General features: G+C 42.7%; 1 protein-coding gene across 3 annotated transcripts in view; it reads left to right on the top strand.

Moving 5' to 3' along the window:
• The window catches only part of lsp1a (lymphocyte specific protein 1 a), a 65,108-nt gene that overhangs the window by 30,122 nt on the left and 14,607 nt on the right, over positions 1 to 20,379 (top strand). For 2 of the 3 annotated variants that reach the window (XM_033634104.2, XM_078168331.1), the window contains 7 exons: positions 3,887 to 4,033; positions 9,848 to 10,262; positions 10,532 to 10,674; positions 10,826 to 11,066; positions 11,546 to 11,683; positions 14,358 to 14,401; positions 18,083 to 18,164. In XM_033634104.2, the coding sequence (XP_033489995.1) occupies positions 3,887 to 4,033; positions 9,848 to 10,262; positions 10,532 to 10,674; positions 10,826 to 11,066; positions 11,546 to 11,683; positions 14,358 to 14,401; positions 18,083 to 18,164 (1,210 nt within the window). The remainder of the gene's footprint in view (positions 1 to 3,886; positions 4,034 to 9,847; positions 10,263 to 10,531; positions 10,675 to 10,825; positions 11,067 to 11,545; positions 11,684 to 14,357; positions 14,402 to 18,082; positions 18,165 to 20,379) is intronic. The other variant, XM_033634106.2, reaches the window with a different exon arrangement.

The raw sequence follows: 20,379 nt of genomic DNA, 5'->3' as shown, positions 1-20,379 counted from the left end.
GTAGAGCTTATTAGTTACAGAACTCTGGATCACCATGCACCCACATCTCAGATTTATTTCCTCCATTTATTCAAATATAGGTCGGGTATTTTTGGTGTCCATCAACTCTGTCTCTTTAGCTGCTGAATATTTCACTGTGTTCACCAGCTAGTCTCTAACAGCTCTTTTTACACAGAGATCACTATATCGCACTACGAAGTCCCTTTTTTATGCCACCTTTGCATTTTTACAAAGAACCAAACAACGCCACCAAAAAAAGAACAGATTTGGCTTTAGAATCTTACGGGACACAAACACAGCTCTCCTGGGTGAAAATCTGTGTTTGTTGGACCCATCCACCCTTCTCTCACTTCTGCCACCTTAACTTTCGCTCTTGCTTTCTGCTTCAGCTTTCTGCCAAAGTGCCAGATTTTGACGACTTTGGAGTGAGACCTGGTTGAACATATGTGTTGAGAGCGCTTTCTAAACAATAACAATGGCATTGAAATGGCAATAACAGTCATATACCGTCCCTGTTATACGGCGGCTGATCATCTCCTTGAGGGGAAAGGAGCTCCTAAACGTCACTGTGATCCCATTTTGCAGACATTTACAGCTGCTGTTCTTCTTCCTTGAAGTTAGCCACTAACTGCTATCAGCTACTTTTTAAATCTCTCGCAGTGGGTTGCATGCATAACATGCCGTTGAAATGTCACACCTGTGCCACCTGTGGTGCCGTCCTGCTGGTTGTCCCTTTCATACAGAGCTTGATGCCTCTTGTGTCTGGGAATGACGCTCTGAGAGCAGTGACAGTGAAGCACAACAGTAGAGTTGTGGCCAGGGAGAAAAACAGGAGCTGAAACTCTCTTTAAATCTCTGTAAAGCTGAGAGCAGCTGCAGATTCAACTGATCCATGACAGAACTCTGGATCAGGAGATTCGTCACTACTTTAACATTGTCATTTAAGAAGTCGTTATTATATTGGCTTCATGTATTTTGCTTACTTTTTGTACAGAGATACCGATTTAAATTGGCATACAAGGATGCGATGAATAGAAAAGTGCACCCAGACCTTGATCCAGCACTGTGTCGAAATGGTTTTAGAGCGTTCCCATGGATCATTGACTGATATCCAGTGATTGCTTTTATATTAATCTGCTGTCAGCCAGTCTCCTTCATCAGCTGCAGAAACTAAACCAGTTTGTTGTCACACACACTTGTCATGTTTAGACGTGTTTATTTCAGGATATTTACAACAGAGATCTTGGGTGGAAAACAGAAGAAACAGAAATCTAATGTGACAAAATCTGGAAAGTGTTAAACAGCGAGGAGGAGCAGAACATAAAGACTTTTTTTTTAAAGATATAAGTTTTGTGTGTGAAGATGCTGAGAGGTCAGAAGTCACAGTGACCCCCACCTTCATCAACCCCTCTGTGAAACAGAGTGGAGGGTGGAGGAACAGATGGAGCCATTAGGGGTCTGTTAGCGACCCAGAAGCCAAATGTGAGTCCATTAACTCGACACCTGAGCTGCCACATGGAGCTCATTGAGCTGTTAGTCCTCAAACTGTCTCTACTGAAGCTGAACAGGATCAACATTAACACAAGCTGCAGTCCAGCTCACACTCATACATCTAAAGGTTTAAAAACTAAAGGGACAGTTCACCCAATAATCTTGATAGTTCCCTCTTACCTGTGGTGCTATTTATCAGTCTAGATAGTTTCGGCCTCAGAGATGTCAGCCTTCTCTCCAGTATAATGGAACTAGATGTCACTCCTCTTGTGGCGCTCAAAGTGCCAAAAAAAATATGTTATAAATACTCAACATCAACGTCTCTTTCCTGAGATCATGACCCAGTGACTCAAGATAATCCACAGACCTTGTTGTGAGCAGTTTCATTTAGGGACTATTTTCATTCTACTTTACTACACCCACCAACCCAATGACCAAACTGAAGGAAGCGTGCATGTACTGCTAACTCACCTAGCACCACTGAGCTAACTAATGTCACACTGTCACGTGCACGAGCCTCTCATCCATGAGTAGATACATGTTTCCTTCTGTGCAGTGAGAAACAAGTCAGGATGGATTTGAACCTTTCTCAGTAGTTACGCAACAATATTTGTCACGTTTTATTGGCTTTCTGAGCATCAACAAATGCCGCTGCCCATGGCGTCTTATACCGCCACTCGAGGATGCCTCTGTTTGTTGGTTTCTGACGCTGACAGGCCACTGACCAAGTGTTGGTATCTGACGAGTTGGGAGTGAGACTGAGCTGACATAGTTTAGTATTTATTAAAGGCACTCCTGCAACAATTTTTGAATGTTCAACATGTGTTTGCTGCTCAGATACATGTGCTGCTTCGTGCAAACTAATCGAGGATCTGCTCATAAAAACACTGACGTCAAAACCATGATCTCAAAGTCCCGACCCCTGATGCAGATCTTAATGATCAAACAAACAATAAAATGTTTTAAAGTGTGTGAAGTACTTGGATCAAAGCTCTCTGAGTCGCTGTGGAGACGAACACTCATGCGTGTGTGTGTGTGTGTTCAGGTTTGGCACGTCGTCTCTACATAAATAAAGATTAACAGTGTTTGTAATAAATACTGTGATGTCATGCTGCACACGAGGTGAAGAGCACGTGTGTTTATCCCGCAGGTAAACATTTCTCGTCCGAAGCTCGGCAGATGTTCGTCTGGCCGGATCTCGGCCTCCTCACCACTTCACACAGTCTTTGTTGAGAAATCCTGAGAGACGGTTCTGAGTCAGAGTGTGATACGTGACAAATGTTTCTCATTGAAGCTTTTATTGTTTCCCAACCACCACTGAATACAGACGTCATCTGTGAGGATGGAAAAACACTCATGACGTGTCAACGTCAGCATTGAAGGGAAATGTTGGATTTTAGGGAGTTGTGTCATCGAGCTAAGAAACAGATTTTTCAGTTTCTGATAAATTGATGTCTCATTTCTGATCACTCATTTCATAAAAACACAGGTCATTTGCCAGCACGTAAATAACATTTTGTGGAGATATTATTGTATATATTGTAATATATTAATAATTGATGAATCCTTGCAGTCGCATTTTAAATCTGCTGTTAATTGTGTTTAGTCTCTTTGTAAATTGCATGCTTTGTATCTGCAGTGCTCCTACTTTGTATTGCAGCTTTTTTTTTGTAAATTATTAAAGGTGTTAATCATCTTAAAGATTCGACACTTTACTGTAAATTAATTGAGAACATTTTTCAAATCACGTCAGCTTCATTTATAAAGCACATTTCCTGCTATGAGCTTCAACTCAAAGTGCTTAAAACACATCAAACATGACAAACATAAAATATCACATCAGATAATAAAGTATTACATATAGAAACAAGCAGGACATGAAAAAACAAACAAAATATTTGGGTACTATTATTATTCTTAAAAAAAGGGGCGATAATAACAATAATAACACTAATTCCTAAAACAAATAAAAACATGCTTAAAAACTTAACAAAAAGCTTGTGAAAAAAGATCCGTCCATTCCAGAGAGTTGGGCCATACTGACTGAAGGCACCACGAGCTGAGCTGAGCGATCATGAAAATCATTTGTTGCAGTCCTCAAACAAAGAATCACTTAATTTGATCAAACAGATCTTTTTTGTGGTCATATTTATTTGCACGTTTGTGACCAAATTGGTCTCAAGTCTGATCCTCAGTAGGGTTATCTGTCATTTTGGAAGTAGTGAATAATGGTACCTGGGTGGAGTGGACATCTCAGGTTAAATTTAAATCTGTGTAACCATATCCAATATTTTGCTTGGAAAATGAGAGTACTCGATTACTGATACATTTGAGTAAAGGCACTCTGTTACTCTCCCAGCCTTGCTAACTGTACTGTGTGCTCTCTCCTCTGCAGGCTGACGGCTCAGAGGAGCATGGAGGACGCTGAGGAGGTGGAGAGGGAGCGCCGTCGTCGAGCCAGGGAGGCCTCACGCTGGAACAACGAAGGCTCGCTGGCCGGAGAGTCTTCACAGGAGAATGAGACGACGGCACAGGAGAGCATGTACGTAAAAACAGCTCCACACTCTCTGTAATAACAATGATAATACTAATCATATTTGAAACAGCGCTTTATAAAGCAAAGTTTGAAGGTGTTTTAAAGGTCCAGTGTGTAGGATTCAGTCATGCACTGCCATGTTTCTACAGTAGCCCAGAACAGTCAAACCAAACACTGCGTTTTCATGTCAGCTTCCACTGTCAGAAGCTCTTCTATGACGAGCAGCGCCAGAAAAACACTAACTTCTTTTTACAGTGAAACGTCTTTATTCAGTGTTTTTACTGGTTTAAATCAGCTGGTCTGTTTGTTCAGGAGAGGAGGAGACCTCTGTGGATAATCTGGCTCCCGGTAAAAACCTCCTGAACAATGAACACTGAAAGAATTCTAACCAGGAGAAGTTTCAGCTGATTACAATCTGCAATCCTCACTGCCAGACGCCACTAAATGCCCCTAAATCTTACACACTGGACTTATAAGCCAGTTGTTCCCAACTGATGGGTCGCTGGTCCGCTCTGAATGGACCGCAACTGACTCACAAATCTGTCAAGTTTGTAAAAAACAAACAAAAAAAAAACACTTTATTTTTGAAATACAGTGAATTTCCAGCACAAGCTTTTATTTTGTAGGGTCATTTCGTGCTCTAGAGTGAGTGAATAAAAGCCTTTCAGAAGAGACGGCAAACTAGCTCAACGACATGGCCAAACACAAGTGTGACGTTGAATATATTAAACTGTGTGGACCCTGAGCTAATGACCAGTTGTTTTAACATTTAAGTGACGGACACATTAGTGCACTACTTTTACTATAGTAAACAGTCTGAATACTTCCTTCACCATGCTAGTGATGCTGTGGTAGTGGAGGAAGTACAATATTTCCCTCTTAAATGTAGTTTCATGGAAGGATAAAGTACATTACATTTCTGTTAAAGAACCGTACTTGAGTAAATGTACTTAGTTACATTCCAGTCTGTGAGCCAAATAAATATCTTAAATGTGAAAGTCACCAAACTTGGAGCTGCATGATTCCAGACTTCCACATTTAATTATTTCCACATGTCAAATGCAGATATGACATCAAACAGTGGATGAATTCCTCGCTCATGTACTCATGGGAACCCAGGAAGTTATTAAGTGCAGAACATTATTCACTCATTCGCCTCATGTATAACGACTTCCTGTACGAGCTGCTAACTGTGCGACTGTGTGTTATTTGTCTCTGGTGATAACTGCGAGTTTAAAGAGTTTGTCGTCACATTTTTACAGCTGTGAAACTTAAAGCTTCCCCCTCTCTCCTCCTCGCTGCTCCTCGTCGTACGCTCGCTCAGTTTCACACTCGTCTGGTTCCATAAAATAAATGTTTCCATTGGGAAAAAGCTGCAAACGACCTCTTCCCTCCCGTCGTGCTGAAGTGAAGACAAACACGCAGCTGCTTTCTCATTACACAACCTCAGAAGAATGTTTACTACAAAGCGTCTCGGGGGGAAACGACCACCATGTCAAAGCTTGTGGCGTTTCAGGCGACTTTTAATTTCGGCCTCTTGATTACAGCCTGCGCCTCGAACACCTTCTCCTCCGTCACATCACAGGCTCAGCTGGTCTGAGGCTGCGGTGACTCGACGTGAGGTCGCTCCGCTGCAGCCTGTAATTGAAAGGTTCTCTGTTCAAGAGGCAGCAGTGATGTAATGCTGTTTCAAAATCCCCCTTTTGCTCCGTGATTTCCTGCCTTGGGTAAGGTCGGAGGTCAAGTGCAGGCAGAGTTTAAACCCATGGATGTTGGTGGAAGTAACCATCAGTCTTCTGCTCAGATTAAACTGTCCAGCTACACAACGACTCTACATCTGGTCTTTGAATCAACCATCAATTAATTTGTCATTCCATCTTTTAAACTACCCAACTTCCTGTTTGTGGCTCTCAGCTGCGGGTCCATTGGTTCCTACTGAAGACGTAAATCTGTAAAAACACAAATATGTAGTTTCATGTTTCATTTTCTAGAACAGCTGCTCACTGTAGTTTTTACCAAACAAACAGGAGGAAATAGTGACTTTATCGGGGACTATTTTCAGCAGCGGATTAATCCACACTTGCTCTAGTGAGTATTTGTGACAGCAGGACAGTGTGAGTCAAAATTCACTACAGTGTGTGTTCATGGTGATGAAGGAATGTGTCACCCAGTGATGTCGGTCTCACTCCGAAGTTGTTGAAATCCGGTGCTTGGGCAGTGACTTGCAGCATCGGAAACCAATGAAAAAAGGCGTCCTTTAATGTCGGCATGATACGTGGCCGGTCAGCGTTAAACAACAACAGTTAAAGATGGCGGAGGTCTAATCGATGATCGGTCGGAAAGTGGAAGCACGATATTGTTTGGTCTTAACCTCGGGAGCCGTTCTTACACACTCTTTTAAATCATGACAAAAAAATACTTAGAGAACATTTTTTAAACTGACGACAGAAATCCTGCAACAGAGGATCCGACCGTGAGAAGACAAGTAAAATACGTTACACTAGGGAGGAGGAGACGTTTCCTGGCTCACTCCTGTCAGGAATCCATCCAGGTGTCCACACACACAGGAACAGAGACATCGCCGCTCGTTAAGGCTGATTAGCTGCTGAGAGACTCCCATCATGCAGCGGGGGCTCCGTCGGCCAGCCGGGCGTCTTAATCATCTGGGGAATGCTGAGTGAATTCCTTTCTGCCAGCTCCTGGGAACACAAAACACACTTTCATTACTTTCACTCAGTGGGGGGGGTCCAATCCTAAATTCACTGGATCAACACTTAAATAAAGGTCAAACATTATATAAGAGAGATCTGGGTGATGCTGCAGAGGGAGGCAGGTGTGGAGCTGCACAGGTGTCACTGTTGATGATCTGCACATCCTGTGTTCAGAGCTCCATCAGCACTGAGCCACCACGGAGGAGCTGCAGCTCTAATATTAACACATGGGTCCAACACGGCCTCAATCTGACCCAACAGATATCTTTACTGCGGTGTTTCAGTGTGGGGCTAAGTCTCTGTTTACTGAAGCGCCCAAGGGCTTGTTACTAAAATCACTTAATGCCTTTTGACGGACAGAAACTGAGACCTGAGACGAGCTCAGACCTGCTGTCAGGAGCCCACCTGTCGCCTCCAAAGCACGGGACTAATGACCCCGTCCTGGAAGCTTCTCAAGAGTAAAATCAACACGATAAACCTCCATCAGGAGAGAGATCTCAGTGCTCCAACAGCTGAGCAGACAGTGTGTCTCATCCCTGCCAACTGAAGGGTGTGGACAGACTCTGAAATGGACAGCAGGGTGGACGCTGTGCCGTTCAGAGGGCACTGAATGCATCATTTCTCAGAGTGGGGAAGTGGAAAGTTTTACGCTTGGCTTTGGACTCTGTAACTTCTGCCTGTTTTTCCCAAATTATATCTGCTGCCAGTTTGATGAGAAATTGTTTCACAGAAGTGATTGACAAATCTCAAACAGCAAGGAAGTGAGCTGCACGTAGTGATGTCACTTTATTTATTTATTTCCTTAGAAAATTAGCCCCATGTTGTAAAAGGATTTCTGGGTAATGAAGCCCAAACAGTTTGCACTTAAACCTGACCTTACATTGTTCTCTATGAATTATTAATTAATGAGCATTATAGTAATACTGTACGTACAATGAAGTCAGAACAACTTTTTATTTAGTCATCTGATCTGAATAAAAGATTTAAGAACATTGTGTTTTCACATTGAGCAGTATGATTGTCTTGACATCCCACAACATCAGGGTGCTGAGGGAAAATAAATCCTTCAAGAAAGAAAATCTATACAGGTGCGTATTCTGTTTAAGTTAAGTCACTAAAAATAAAATGAAAGCTAATCTATTACAGTCATTTACAGGTTCATACTTGTACTTTGGGTTTCTAGAAAATGTTTACATGCTTTAATGTTCAGAAAAAAAACGACATGATTTCAGTGTCACGTAGCGTTGCCAAAAGACACCTTTCACAGTGGTATGATGCGCTGCTGGGCGGCATCAGTTTGTAACACATTATGTTATGCCACAGGACAACTTCAGTCTGAAACACTGCTTGTAACGACGTAATATAGGAAGTTGGAAAGTCCATTTAGGGTTAGGGTAGATAGGTCCAGCAAACCCCAGACTTTCACCTGGGAGACTTCCTGTGTGAATGTAGAACCAAACCATGATGTTTTTTTTCTAACCCTAACCACGTGCTTCTGTTGACGTCTTGATGTGGGTAGCGGCGTCCCGGGAAATCAGCAGCAGATGCAGAAGGATAACTAGTGTGTAATATGTAGACATGAAAGTCCATTGACAAAGCAGCGATATGTCATGACTTGGTATGAGAACATGTTGGACGCTCCGTTTAGGTGCCTGTCTCCTTAAAGGCCCTGACACACCAAGCCAACGGTCGGCCATCGACCAAAGTCGGGCCGTCGGTGAGCGTCTGTCGCCCTAGTTTTTGCGGTGTGTCCCGCACCGTCTGCACTTCGCCGTTGGCGGCTTTTCGGCTGATTGAGTATGTTGAATCGGCAGCGGAGCTTGTCGGTGAGAGAGATCACTCTGATTGGCTGTTCAGGTTTTATTTCCTCGCCCCTGTAGCGAGTGAATCTGCCTGTAGTGAAACCGGGGCTAACCGGTGCTTCCTCCTCAGGCTCCACTTCACTCAGCTGCCCCACAGACCCGCTGCTTCTTCACACTTTAACCTGAATAACAAACCGGAGCTAGCTGGGAGCGGCTAGCGGAGCGTTAGCCGCAGCATGACCGGAGGGAAGCACAGCCAGTTAGCCTCCGCTAGTCTCTGAGCTAGCCCCGGCTCTCCGTTTGGATCCAACCGGAGCACCGAGCCCTGGTTTGTTATTCAGGTTAAAGTGGGAAGAAGCAGCGGGTTTATCGGGCAGCTGAGTGAAGTGGAGCCTGCGGAGGAAACACCGGGACCGTCTGGATGTAATAGTCCGTGGAGGTGCTGCGGTGCTCGGCTGCACAGATAGGAAACCCCTCGGCTGACAGGATGTACCACTCTCTCACTCCGCTCTCTCTCACGCAGGCGCAGAACGTACGTGCTACTTGGCTAGTTCTTTGATGTCAGTTTGGTGTGTCTGCACCTTAAGATCCTCCATTGGTCAGCTTTTTGAAGGCTTCTATATCCATCCAATTCTGCACCATCACTCAAAGGCGTCACTTTCTTCACAACCAGACATCCATGAATATGATCCAAAATCGGGGAGAAATTTACAACATCAGCAAATGAGTTTACATGTTTCCCTGACATTAGCATGTAGCTACATGTAGCAGTCTATGTCTTGAGAAGACATGCAGTAGTGTGCCTGGAGCAGATGAACATATAAAGAAATCCATCATGAGCTGACGGCAGCTTGGAGCACAGTAGGAAAAAAATGTTATTTGAAACTTTTGCCACAGTTAATGAACATCCAACACCGTAACACTGAATATATGAAGAAAATAAGGAAGCGCATCCCTTTTTCCCCATGTGCCCTTGAACCAAACATATTTTCCTATAAAAGTCCATTTCACCAACACACAATCAGATGATTGTGTGTTTGTATGATCATCTTACTGGTTTTATCCTCTTATGATGAGCACAGTGTCTTTTGTTGTTGATGACACCAAACTGTAACCTGCTGAGTGCACCGTGTTCATTTTTCTGTTTCTCTATTTTCTGCTGAGTCATGTTACTAGTATTCTATCTCTGTGTCTTTAATAATGTTTTATCATAATACCCTCTGCAGCGATTCCTCCTGCTGCTGTTTCGTATCAGTTACTTTCTGTCAATGAGACGTCCTGACTCTCCTCTCTTGTCTCGTCCTCAGGTACGACGGTGAACTGAAGCCACACAGCTCTCCGTCTCTGGAGGAGGACGAAGGCTTCAGTGACTGGACTCAGCGCAGAGAGAGACGGAGGCAGCAGCGCCTGCAGGAGCTCAGCCAGGCAGGCGAGGAAGACGAGGAAGAAGAGGAGCACATGATAAACAAAGCTGTACCCGTAAAGACCGTCCAGGCTTCGGTCACGTCCTCCAGCCGACTCCAGAGACAGGAGCAGGCAGAGGAAGAGGAAGAAGAGGACAGGGCCAGGGTGGAGATGAAGAGGAGGAAGGAGCGTGAGGAGGAGGCCATCCGGGCTGAGAGAGTGAGGAGAGAGAAGGAGAGGGAGGAGGAGGAGGAGGAGAAGAGGAAGAGAGAGGAGGTGATGACCAGGAGGAGGGAGATCCAAAGGCTGAATCCAGAGGTAAGAGATCCTCTCTAAGCAACTAGACACGAGTCCAAGTTAGGTCTCAAGTCATTTAAGACGAATGTCGGATCAAGATATTTGGGCTTGAAAATAATTTGTCGTATCTCAAGTTAGTTGAAACAAGTCCAAGTCTGAAGTTCTTCAGGACCACGTAAAGTCACAAGTTACGAGTCAACATTCAGGTCTTTCAGGTTTTTGGCAGCTGACTAAAAATTACACGACATGTTTAAAAAGAAGATTTGTTGTGTTGAACGCTTCTTGTTCAGGTGGAGAAAAGAAAAGAAGTCAAAATCTCCTACACATCGAAGGTGGTTCTCCACCAGGAGCCAAAACACAGCAACACCAACGGAGATGCAACCAAAGAGGAAGTGACATCATACAAGAACAACAAGACAAAACACTCCACCAGGTGTGTGATGTGTTTTATTGAAGGCTGTAGTGAAGACTGAGCTTCAGATGTTTAACTTCTATCAGCCAGTGAAGCAGCAGATGTCTGAGAATAGAGGCAGACAATTAAAGAGATCTGTGTTAGATATTTAAAAACCTCCTGGTGTTTGCAGCAGAGGAGTGGAGCCAGAGGAGGCGGAGGCCATCCTGGAGACGGAGCAGCGCTTGGAGAAGATCCGGCAGAGCCTCCAGCAGAAGGAGTGCCAGGAGCTGGAGCAGCTGAGACACAGGCAGGTGGAGGCCGAGCAGGAGCTGGAGGAGCTGAAGAGGAGGAGGGAGGAGAGGCGTCGAGTGCGGGTGGAGGAGGAGCGTCGGAGGGAGGAGGAGGAGCAGCAGCGGCTGGCCAAAGAGGAGGTGACCGGGCCTCATTAAAGGCTTCTATTATTAGATTGTAGAGATGAAACCTCGCTGCAAATTATTTCCAGGAAGTTCCAATATGTAACTGTAATCAATTACATTATTATCACCTCACAGGCTGTTACTCTGATATTTAACCAGACTTTTATTGTGAAATTCATGCAGGTAATTACTGTAATTTTACATAAACATACTGCTAAATCACTGTAATATAAAATATATGAAGTTTAGATTACAGTGAAGTAACTCTACAGGAGCGTGCTGCTAAATCACAGTAATCAAATGTACATAAACAGTGAAGTAACAGTTAAAGTCATCAGTGATGTCACGACTGTGACAAAACCATTATTTCATATTTAAAGTGAAGCAAACGTGCAGTGTGAATGTTTTCACTACAGCACTGTCATTACTATAATCAGACTTGTGCAGCTGATGAAGGAATGTGGAGCTGAACTGTGCTGTGTCGCGACTCGCAGGAGGAGAGGAGGCAGATGAAGGAGGACATCGAGAGGAGGAGGATGGAGGCGGCCGAGAGGATGAAGATCCTGAGTGTGTCCAGCTCGGACGGAGACGAGACGTTCAGTCCCTTCAGCCCCAAAACTTCTACACACAAGGTAAAGATCACCTGAGGAGCTGCACACTGCTCCGACTGAATCATATTCCAGTGTGTTTTTTGGGTGAACTGTCCTTCGACTCTGTAACCCATTAAGTTTCATTAACTAACACAGACTGACTTGTGTAGGATGATGTCACTACTGTAAACAAACCTAGTGACAGGTTAACTGTGTGTTATCTTCACAGCCGATGGGTTCAGGCTCAGCTTGTAAGTTGCATGTGTGTGTGTTTGTTTGAAAAGCATGTCGTGAACTCACGGATCCTTGAAATGTTTCCTGTGTGTGACTTTGACTTGTGAACATCTGACTGTGCCCGCTGCACATGGGACAAGTTCTCCTTGTAGGATTTCTCCCAGAAAGACAAATCCATTAATTTGAACCCAAACCACGACTTTTTTTACGATCCTTAACCAGTAGATCCGTCTCTGGTAGAAAACCCTCAAGGGAAGTTTCTCCAAATGTGTTCCAGCTGCAGGTGCACTCTCTGCGTTTTACAACACTGTTGAATAGAGTCACCAAAGTCCTGAACATTTTTCTATCTCGTTCCCACAAGTTAAAATCTTTGGTCACAGATATTTAGTAATGATCCTTACAGAGCTCCTGCAGTCCTGAAATATGTTGTGTGCAAACATGTCTCAGGACTTTGTCTCTGTATGTGGAGGTTAGTTTGTGATGTTTGATGGAAATGTTGATGTGCATGACACTGCCTGTGTGTTCTGCACCTTTGATCAGCTGCTTGTGGAGATTCACAACATTCTCGAATTACAAAATCATGATAATAGAATCAAATTAAATAATTCTCATCAGAATACACTGAACCCTTTGAAACCTGGAGTGACGTCACCTTTTCATGCTGCGTTCAGACACCCTTCACAAGTACTTAAACAATTTGGTTTGATTTCTGTCACAAACATGGGACAACGGTCAATGAGCGACTTGGCAAGAAATGCTCTGCAAACTGTTCGTACATTTGTAAATCATTTTTCAAAAAGCTGTGTGCACAAACCTGTATTTATAATTATTATAAGCATGTATTTAAAATTAGCTTGCACTTTTTTCAGTTTTTTTTTATTGATTGATTGATTGATTGATTTTTAACTAATTTTCAGGTCTTTTTTTTTCCTTGCTATTTTTGGGTCATTTCTTTTTAAGCTGCTTGTTGTCTTCCTCCCATGTGTTTGAAAGAAATCAAACTGCTCAGGTTTCAAAGGTATAAAGCACCAACACTTCTCTTTAGGCAGAATGTCCCGTTTAGGGATAATATATATAATATTAGGTGATTATAACTGTTGACACATTAATGTGTTCCTCACTGTTGCAGCTGGTTAAAGTGGAGCTCAGTGGGCGCGCTACTCCAGCTTTCAGTCAGTGTTGGGCAGCAGGACGAGAGGCTGAAATCACTGATCCTGTCCTGAACATCAGTCGACTGATGAAACAAAGCTTCACTAGCATGTGACGAACATGTGACAAACATGTGACAACTGCAGCCAGAACACGAGTCCTTCACAGGGTTTCACAGCAGACTGCCCGAAAGAGCTGCTAATGCTAAAACACTATGTCACGATGTCGGGAGTGTCAGACTGTGAAAAACAGATGAGGTCACCTTTGACAGTGGGGGTGCTTTTTCTTGTCGCGTACAAAGAAGTTGATGGAAGAAGTACTCAGATCATTGACAGAAGTACAGTAGTATTCAATTAAGTGTAAAAATACTCCACTCCACGTCATGCTGATAACATCACACTTAGTGACTAGAGGTGCACAGAGGTGGAAGAAGTATTCACATATGTTACTCAAGTAAAAGTACTAATAGCACGTTGCAGAAATAATCTGTTACTTGTAGAAAATGTGTTGAAAATGATACAAATACAAGTACAGATGTGAAAAATAAACATAACCAGTGCATAAGAATAGATTTTTTTTTTTTTTTTTTTAATTTAATTTAATTTAATTTAATTTAATTTTTTTGCCAGTGCATTAATGAGTAAGCAGCATTTCACCGTCATAGCTGGTCAGCAAAGTCAGTTGTTAGGAATACTTTTATCTATAAGTGCATTATATTTTATACAGTAATCAGATGTTTTGTATATAAACTCTTAATCTGTAAAGTAATGTGAAGTGGAAGTATAAAGTAGCATGAAATGGAAAGTACTGATGTAAAGTAACTGTTTTAAGTACAGTACTGAGAATAAATGTTGAGTTTACTTATATTCTTGCCACAGGTGGTTTAATCCTGAAAATATTTTAGATTTTATTTTAGAGTACATCCTGAAGTTTTGAGATGAAAAATCCCAGAAAAAAAACCTCAGAGGACAAAATGAAAAGGAAATTCAAAGAGACACACGCGAGCTGGGAAAACTGAAACAGAAATACAAAGTGCAACATGATTAATTTCATACACCTGACAACAAGCTAAGCAAACAGTAAAAATACACAGTCTGAGTCCGTGTCTTGTTCTGTTTCCCATCATCCTCTGCTCAGTGTAGCTGCTGCAATGACTCGTACAGTTTGATGGAGGCCAGCAGACTCGGCTGTGTTTGTGTTGGACCTGGTTGTCGCCGGTCTGAGCGCAGAGCCGAACTGTAATTAACACACTTCTGGACCGAGGCGGCGACATGGAAAACTTCCTGTGTTCCTCAGAAAAAATGACCTCAGACTTCTTCCTCTTCTCTTTCAGATCACAGAGAGAACTGAGTCGCTGAACCGCTCACTGAAGAAAAGGTGAATATCCTCATTAATCTGTTTTTTATGGCTGCATCAGTCTGTCAGCGAGAAATGTTCTGGATGTTTAGTGCAATGCATTAGAAGCATTTCACCCAAAGTTCAGTATTTGGTATATTTGGATGTTTTGGGATCACCTCTTGAACTTGAAATAAAGTTCTGTACATTAGTTGTAAAGAAGCGTCCTCGAGCAACGTTTAAAATCAAGATAAGATGACTGACTTTGATCAGTCAGCAAAAAACCACAGATACATTTGCACATTTCATAAATGTCTTACCAACATTTCTTAAAGTGACGTAGTATACAAGCCGACTTTGTCATTAGGAGGTGGAGGGGATGGTGGATGACGTTGCAGTGAGGAGAGATGCCTGCCGAGCTGCAAACCACCATTCAAGACCAACAAAACCAAAAGGTGGTGTTTGTTAGTGAGTCATCTTTGTGTTTCCAGCGGCGTCTTAGGAACCAAACGTGTTTTTTATGACCTGTCACTGTATTTCCAGCAGGGACTGTGTCACGGAAAGCAAATGTTGTGTACCAAGACATTGCTGCATTTCCTGCCACGATTGCAGCACTCTACAACCCCAAGATTTCAGTTTATAATGATATGAAATATGACCGTGACCATAGCTCGTGACCACAGGTGAGGGTTGGGACGTAGATGGACCAGTAAGTCGAAAGCTTTGCCTCCTGGCTCAGCTCCCTCTTCCCTACGACGGTCCGGCACAGCAACCTCAAACTGCAGATGCCACGCCAAACTGCTGATCCGTCTCACACTCCATTCTACCCTCACTTATGAACCCCGGGATACTTGAACTCCCCGAGGGTCATGGATACAAGCGGTCAAAATGAGTTTCCTCAGAAGGGTGTCTGAACTCAGCCTTAGAGATAGAGCCGCTGATCCTTTGCGTCAAAAGAAGACCGTTGAAGTCGTTTGGGCATCAGATCAGGTCACCTCCAGTTGGAGGTGTTCGGGGCATGTCCAGCTGGTAGGAGGCCCCGGGGCAGAGACCAGAACATGCTGGAGGGATTATATACCTCATCTGGCCTGGGAACGCCTTGAGGTCCTCCAGGAGGAGCTGGAAAGTGTTGCTGGGGAGAGGGACGTCTGGCATGCTTTGCTCAGCCTGCTGCCCCGCGACCCGGCAGAAGCTGTTGAAAATGATGGAAGATATGAAACTGATGAACCATAAACGATTATCAAACAGTTAATGTGACTTTCTGTCAATCAGTTAATCATTTGGAGAACTCACTTTTCTGAAGGTAAACACTGAAGTAGAGGGTCGGAGGGTCGGAAGTGACCTCTCCACCTCTCTCAGTGCATCACCCTCCTCAGACCATGATTTATGGCTCGGCTTAACTCCGTCCAGATGCAGAGTTCTCTGTGTTTTCTCTGGTGGTTGGTGAGGTGTGGAGGCTCCAGGCAGTCTGCAGCACGAAGTTATCAGCTCTGAGGAGCTCTCAGCAGGAGCGAAGCCTCTGTGTGGATGCTTTCCTTTTATAATAAGTACACCAGGAGCAGGGGACAGTGTTCAGAGGGGGCGGCTGAACCTTTGACTCCAGCAGCGGTGTTGTGCCTCCATCCACTGGGCTGCTGACCCAGACCCCAGAGAAAATGTTGGCATTGTATGTTTATGCAAACCACAGTTACGTTTGTACGTTATTATGTAGTGTTAACATGGAAACTTAATTTCCTTGTGTTTCCTGGTTAGGAAAAGATCATGTTTTGGTTTAAAACTCTTGGTTTTAGGAGTATGAAACAACACCTCTGTGTGGCACTATTTGTGCAGGAATCGCAGCAATGTCTCAGTAAGAAACAACATGCTGGCAGGATGCTGTGATGACGAGGTAAAAAACACAAAACCTTTTTGTGACACTGTCTTAGCAGGAAATGCTATGATGTCTCGACAAATAACAACAGCTTTTCGGCGCTATCCTGACAAGTAACATAGTGATATCTGACTTAGTACAACTTTTCTTGGCACTATCCTGACAGGATACTATGATGTTTAGGTAAAAAACGATCCCGTTTCATGACACTTTCCTGGCAGGACACGCAGCAATGTCTCAGTAAAAAACAACAGCTTTTTGTGGCACAATCTCACAGCAACAATTTGCTAAAAACACACTTGTTTGGTGTCTGAAGAGTCGCTGCAAATGCTGCAGTGACTCACTGAAAACAGCCTGTTTTGTTGCTTGATGGTCTTGAAGAGTGGTCTGCTGCCTAGGTAGGCAACACGCCATCCACTATCCCCTCCACCTGTTGATGACAAAGTCAGCTGTGCTATGTCACTTTAGAAACTTTGATATGAAACGTATAAAACATAAAAACGTAATGTGTTTGAGGAAATATTTGCTTCTGGTGACTGGGCTGCACAAAATATATTTCCTCATCTCTTTTCATTTAAATCTCATGTGATCGATCTAAAGGTTAAAGATTTGTATTAATTTCAGAGTATGGAACTCAGAAAAGTGTTTAAAGACGTGAAGACACAAAACTGATTAGGAGCAGCTAGATTAACATTCGTCAGCAAACGTTATTAAACAGAATCTACAATTATCAATCTGAACATGTCAGATCTGATGTCATCTCAGGCTGTGTTTCACTCCGCCAGCCATGACATCATCTTGTGCACACCTCCTCTTAAAAGTGGGCGTGGCTCTGCAGCGGCGCCTCCAACATGTTGAAACAGCAGATTCAGATGATGAATGATGTTTCCTCCCCCGCTGTGGAGCAGTGACATCATCCAGCAGCAGAAGTCATGAGGGAGGAGGTTCAGTGTTTGAGTTTAGACAGCTGGTCCAAAGAATGAAACCCTCCTGGATCTGCGCTCATACACACCATCACTCACTGACCCACATGTGTCGCTCTGACATGAGACTTTTAAATTTGTTTACCCGAGGAAATAACAGTGACGAGAGAAAAACATGGGAAAACACAGACTTTGTTGTTATGGCAATAAATTAGGAACTTTTGTTTAATGAAATTAGGTGAAGTTTGTTTTTTTGAGACAGCTGGAGCTTCTGAGGACCAAAAGTTCATAAAAACAATTTTACCACTTACAGTTCCCTTGTCTCAAAGTCAGTGGGTTTTTGGTTAGATGTCTGAAATAAGGTCTGTGGTGAATTTGAACACCAGCTTCAGAGACTTTCATGTTTTCTTCTACAACGTCAGAAAATACGTCAGTAAATCCCCCACTCGTGAACTTTAAAGCTTAAAAAGGTGGTTGCTAACAAGTGGCTAAATGAGACTACAGAGCTTCATCTCGCCAAACACGGCTTTACATTTGTCTTATGGTGGTAACGTTAGGCGTTAGGTTATAGTCTAACGTTAGGCTTTCACCTTTAGGCTTCAATTATCATGAAAATGGTGTTTATTTATGAAGACTATCTTTCTCAAAAAATGTGAAAAAACTTCAGCCTGAATTTAGCAGAAATGTGAATAAAATGAAGCACAGCATCTTCAATCTAAAATACCTGGAGTCATGAATATTTCTCTCAGTTTGAAAATGATAAAGCTTCAGCAGAGAAATAAAACAAGATGATGCACAAGTTCACTGTGTGTACTGTAGGTGATGTAATGATGCAGTGTGGAGAGAGAAGGTGTGATAACCTTCAAAGAGACGTCAGGTGTCCACAGTGATGATCTGATCCTGAACCTGTCCTGTTGTTTTTTTAACCAGTAACAGCTTCAAGAAGACGCAGCCTCTCGTCCTGCTGGCCAAGATCGATGACAAGCTGGAGCAGTACGCCCACGCTGTGGAGGTCAGCTCACACTACAACACACACACTAACTTATTTCCTCTAATCTAGGACAGGACATCACATCCTTAAGCCACAGCGTTATCAATGGGGGTTCAGGAGACTTCCACAGGTGTGTAAAGGGAAGTAAAGGTTAATATCTCTGACTGTGAGGAGTTAATTTGGAGTTGTTCAGATGACACCACTGAATATGGCAATAAAGGGATCCATTTTTATCTGGACTCCTAAAACCTTTGTTAAAAATCATAACAAGTCAGTCCAGAGTCTAACTAGTCTGAGGCAGAGGACGAACGTATGACTCAAATTACCCGATGAGGCGTGGCGTCTGTCACATTGGTCTGGAACATTAGGATTTGTGTCAGGTACTTGATATTTGCTGAAATGGACTCTGTAAAACCTTGTAGTGAAGAAGCTGCAGCCTGACACAAGGAGCAGTTATGCACAACTTTGTCTCATTATTGATCTGCCAGATTTGCCCCAAGCTCATACCCTCGAGCATTTTTGTTTCTGACAACCAAACAAGTATCAGGAACCATGGGTTGGTCATAAATATTGGATATTAGTGTTTTCTGATGAGGATTAAAGGTCAAGAGGTCACCTCATGGCTGAAGAGGCACAGTGTCTGATTTGAAAGTAGAGAAATCGATGGGCTGTAGGTAAATTAAAATCTGAAGATGAGTCTGAAATTGTTTGTCTCTTTATAGAGGTCTGTGACAGCCCTCATGCCTCCATTCTGCCAGAACAGTTAGAAGGTATTAATAAGAGAAGGGGGGAGTAGCGGCATCATGGTGGATGATGACAGGAAGTTAAAGTGAACAAGCTTTTTTTAACACTTCACTGGTTAAATATTCATAAATCCACATACAGACATAAAGAGTGACTAATAATTTCTGAAAAGAAAATGCAGAATGCTGAAATGTGGAGATACAAGGTTTCCACCCAACAGCAACAATATGAAGCTACAGCCAACAGCTGGTTAGCTTAGCTTAGCATAATGACAGGAAACAGGGAGAGGTACCTACCTGGCTCCGCTCAGAGGAAACAAGATCCACAGATCAGCTTCTTTAAAGCTCACTGCTCACTATAATGCTAAGCTAAGCTAAGCTAAGCTAACTGGCTGCTGTTTGTAGCCTTATATTTAACAGACTGATGCTAACGAGGTCTCTGGAGTGAGTAGGAATGGTAAAACCACCAGTTCAAAGTGTCCTCTGGTGTTTTCTGCTCACTGAGAAGCTGCTGATGAACTTTTGGACTCTTATTGTTTAAAACCAGCTGAAGGTCAAAGAGCAGCTCTGACCCCTTTTGTGCTGAGGTCACAAATCTCTGTCACACCTGGGCGATGACATCACAGCGCTGACAGATTTACGGCAGGAACACCCGACATTAGGACCTCTTTATTTTTACTTTTCCGTTCTCCGTTTGTTCTCCTCACCTCAGGCTGATTGACAGCACGCCCAACGACCTGCAGGTTAACTCAACTCAATAAAGCAATAAAGGACAAATTACAGATGTGAAGAAGAAAGAATATTCTTACCATAAACCAGTCGAGTCGAGATGCTCTTTATTCCCACATAATTCATCTATGGCACTCTAAAGTACGGATGTTCAATGATGCCAACACTGAAGTAGAAAATAAGTTTGAACTGAGCTTTGGTTTTCATTTGCACATGATATATGTTAAACTGGTTTTCATTTTCATATTGGGAAAATACATAATTTGAACCAAAATTAAATGAAATCTGAATTGACCAATCATACTGCATCACAGTTAAAATTGCTGCATTGGCTCCCCGTGCGCTTCAGGATCGATTTTAAGGTTCTTTTATTAGTTTTTAAATGTCTTAACATTGTATGAAAAGTGCCATATAAATAAAGTTGATTTGATTTTGATTTGATCACACTGCTATAATGGTAATGAAACTTACAGAAGATGCAGACAATTTAATCTGAAGACAAAAAAAAAAAAAAAATACAAATAGTCTGCACCTGGCTTATTTTTAATTCAAAACTAAACTAAATATACATACATATATATATATATATATATATATATATATATATGTTTATGTCAAGATTCAGGATTATGAAAAGTAATCACAGTCAAAAAAATAAAAGAAACATTGCTGATGACAAAGTTTAATAGTAATAATGAAACAGAAAGACCCACGAGGAGAAACATGGTAAAAGCAAATATCATGGGAAGGAAGATAAAACAAAG

The sequence above is a fragment of the Epinephelus lanceolatus genome, chromosome 5, assembly GCF_041903045.1.
Source record: "Epinephelus lanceolatus isolate andai-2023 chromosome 5, ASM4190304v1, whole genome shotgun sequence".
Taxonomy (NCBI): domain Eukaryota; kingdom Metazoa; phylum Chordata; class Actinopteri; order Perciformes; family Serranidae; genus Epinephelus; species Epinephelus lanceolatus.
This window is presented reverse-complemented; position numbering and strand designations above follow the sequence as displayed.